At 31.3% G+C, this 4,007-nt stretch overlaps 1 protein-coding gene across 1 annotated transcript in view; it reads left to right on the top strand.

Annotated features, from left to right (window-relative positions):
- The window catches only part of SI (sucrase-isomaltase (alpha-glucosidase)), a 104,001-nt gene that overhangs the window by 97,806 nt on the left and 2,188 nt on the right, over positions 1-4,007 (top strand). Inside the window, 2 exon segments of the mRNA XM_004674929.1 lie at positions 1,200-1,249; positions 1,449-1,616. Of these exon segments, the coding sequence (XP_004674986.1) occupies positions 1,200-1,249; positions 1,449-1,616 (218 nt within the window).

Raw genomic sequence — 4,007 nt, 5'->3', positions numbered from 1 at the left:
ACTTCTCGGTGGCTTTATTCCCTCTTCTATACAATGACGATAGCAATAATATATTTCTTTTACAGCAGATCTATATGTTACTTGTTTTGAAAAATAATAAACAATTAATTTTAGCTATGAGATAATTTTAAAATTGATTTTAAAAGTTAAAAATAATATATTTCATATACAGATATAGATATAAACCCAATTTTATCAGATTATATTTCTTTTGACATGTAATGATCTCTAAGGGTTGATTATTCATCTTATGATAAATGTCAATTAATAAAATATTTATACATTTATTTCACTATTATCAAAATAAGTAAAAGGATTCCATAAAAGTATGTTGTTATAACAAAAAGAAATGGATAGTGTAAGAGTATTTGCAGGTGAGGACTTGATAAACAGAAGACAATTTGGAAAGAAACAAAGTTTATTTACTTTACTTTATTGATTATTTTAATTGAATTATGTTTATTATGGTAATAAACTAACACCTTACAAATGTATTTTAACACAATAAAGTCACTCCCATATCCCCAATAATCTTCCGCCATAGTCTATTATGCCCACCCTTTTCTCCAGTTTGCAGTCAAATTTCAGTGGATTGTTTTGTCTGATCATTTGCTTTGTTTTTGTGTTCTCTACATGAATGAAATCATCTGGTATTTTTTTTTCTCCTGATTTATATTGCTTAGCATCAGCACCTCCAGCTCTGTCCATGTTGTTGCAAATAGCAAGATTTAATTTTGTATAGCTGAGGGTATCTTTGTGTATATATGCCATATCTTCTTTATATATACAACTGATTATTTTATACTACCATGGGGTCTTTTTATGTATAAATATTATTTTTATTAAGGTGGCCAGTAAGTGTATAATACTACCACCACAAAATTGTGTTTATTCTTGTATTTTCCCCAGAACTATATACAGCTGATTCTAAAACTGTAATGGCTTTAGTGTTACACACACACACACACACACACACACACACACACAATTGTCCCTGTCTAGGAAAATCTGTAGTGATTCATCACAAATAAATGTTCCTTGGATTGTATTAGAAAGAGTGAAATAAACTTAGAGAATAATTGTATGTGTAATGAGATGTATACAGTGCCCTTTATATTAAGAAAGAAAGCAAAATTCATTAGTGTTTACTGTGTTTCTTATTTTGAAATTTAAATATAAATTTTTACTTTTCTCTACAGATACCTATGAAAATGGCCTGTATTCCTTGGTACAATTTAATTTAAACAAGGTATATATTTATGTGTTCCTTATATGTAATATTGTTAAATAATGTTTAAAGTGGCTTGTCATATTTTGTGTTTATTTTATATTATAAATAATTAATTTCAAATGTATTTACATTTTGTCATACTATAAACTAAGGCTTTGATTAATATATTTAATGATTTTGCAAATGAATTATTTAAATTATTTTTTAATCTCTTTAGACTACCTTAACAAGTACTGTATTGAAAAATGGTTACCTAAACAAAGATGAGATGAGACTTGGATTCATCAGTATTTGGGGAAAAGAAAAGACTTCTGTAAACAAAGTTACACTCCTATATAATGGAAAAAATGAGTCAGTTACATTTACAGAAGAACTAGACAAGGAGGTAAGTGACAAAAGAAACAATTTATTATTTTGATATTAATAGTGAAAATGGAATATCTTCCTTGGCTTGTTTTATTTCTCAGTCCTAAAGAAACATTACTAAAATGAAGTATGATTTTTCTCATTTATTCCTTTGCACTAAAGCTCCATATTATTTTCTTTTTCTTTTTTTTAAAGATTATTTATTTACTTAAGAACTGGGGTATAGGCCGCAGGTGCAGGGGGATGAGAGCATTCATTAGAGATAGAGTGGGGAGCAGAACAGGCAGATGGACTGAAATACAGTGCTGAGGGGAGCAGCAAGCCAGCTGCCTGGGTAGGGCTCAAAATAGTGCTGCAGTGCAGCTTCATAGTGTTGCATTCTAACCAGTTGTGCCACCAGGGAAGGTCCAGCAAAGGTTACATATTCTAGGAAACAGCTGTTATAAATTTTGGTCCATATTTAAGGCTGTTTCTGTACTACAAGGAACATACTCTCCCCATGAATGTTTATGTTTAAAATTAAGTAAAACAACAACCTCCTAATCAACCAACCACTTTAGAAGTGCTTAACTCTTATAATAATAGTCATTTGACTAACTGAAATTTAAAAATGGGGACTGTGGCTTGGACACAGCCTTATGTTCTCATACATTTTATAAATTGGAAAGCTGAGCAGGACCTGAGAGATTATTTCATCTATTTGATACTTAGCAATTGTGCTGCTGTTTTTTGTTTGTTTGGCAAGTGGGGTTTCTTGGCAATGTAGAACTTTTTTTTTTTTTTTCTTACTGTATTAGCTTTAAATAGGTTGCATTGACGTTGGGGTATTATAGGTTGCATATTTAATCAGCTTCTTTAGCACTATAAAGAATATCACTCCCATTTTACTTCTTTTAAACATTTTGTTCTTTTATGAAATTCCAAAGTGGGGTAATCACAATTTTACCAGTGGTATTATATGTCAAACTAAGACACTGCATTTCTGAAATGAAAAGTAAATTTCAAAGGAAGAATGAATAAATGGTTAACAGGCACAGCTGGAAATTAGTTTTTGGGGCTTCTCTGGTGGCACAGGTTTAGGTTTAGTTAAAGACATAGCACCTTCAGGTATCCACAGCCACTGCAGAGTCTCCTGTTTCAGTAGTCCATTTCATTTCATCTGCCAGTTCTGCTCCCCACTGTGCTCTGGTGAATCCTCTCAATCCAGCCCCCTATACTTTTGGCCTATACCCTAGTTTTAGATGCTAAATAAATCTTAAAAAAAAAAAAAAAGGTGTGCTGCACTAACCAGTGCTTAATCTAAACAAGAAAAAGGATGGTTTATTTTTATGTATAAGAAAAGCATGGTTTATCTTCATGTCTATCTATCTATCTATCTACCTATCTATCTATCTATATGTAAATAATATACAAGAATATCTATCTATATAGATCTATCTATATAGATCTATCTATCTGTAAACAAAATTACTCTCCTATATAATGGAACAAATGAGACAGTTATAATTACTGAAGACCTAGACAAGGAGGTAAGTGACAAAAGAAGCAGTTTATTATTTTGATATTAATAATGAAAATAGAATATCTTCCATTTTCCAATCTATATAGAAAATCTATCTATTTTCTATATAGATAGATCTATATAGATAGGTAGATAGATCACTCTTCTTTTTTACTACAATGGTGAACAAAAATAACTCACAATTTTACTATGAAAATAAACTAAAGCTAGTTGACAATGCCTAATAGTGTATCTTGACACATAAAAATATAATGTTCACCAAATTCTTGGCATATAATAACACCATTAATTAAAAAAAATCATTTCACTGCTTTCAAATACATTTTTAAAATAATTTTAACTATTAAAAATGTTTTCACAATGATTCCTTATCAATATTTCCAAAAGAAGTAATTAACTGTCAATGATAACCAAGGAACAAAGTCTTCTAAAAGTATTTAATTTAAAAAAGAAACTATTGGCCCTCCCTGGTGTTGCAATGGGTTAGGACACAGCACTGCAAGCTGCCTGCAGCTGCTTCAGTATGAGTTTGATCCCCCACCCTGGAGGTTCACCCACATGCCGTGGCAGACCTCTCCTGACCCACCTGCTGCTCCCCTTGATCTGACTCTTCTATTCCCCGCCCTGTCTCTGGTAAAGCCCCTCAAGGCCCCTGCACCTATGGCTTATACCCCAATTCTGTATGAGTAAATAAATAAATCTTTAAAAGAAAGAAAGAAAGAAAGAAACTATTTATAGACATCTACTCTTTTTCAACTCTTTCAATTTATGAAAACAATTACTTATTTTTCTATTCTGATTGCCTCTCTCCACTGTTGTAGAAATTGTATGCAAAGAACAATATAACTGTTCTAGCAACGCAATTTTTCGAGCATTTTCCTAGTACCA

This window comes from Condylura cristata, unplaced genomic scaffold (genome assembly GCF_000260355.1).
Source record: "Condylura cristata isolate star-nosed mole 26May11 unplaced genomic scaffold, ConCri1.0 scaffold00003, whole genome shotgun sequence".
NCBI classification, from domain to species: domain Eukaryota; kingdom Metazoa; phylum Chordata; class Mammalia; order Eulipotyphla; family Talpidae; genus Condylura; species Condylura cristata.
The sequence above is the reverse complement of the archived record's forward strand: the minus strand, read 5'-3'. Positions and strand labels throughout refer to the sequence as shown.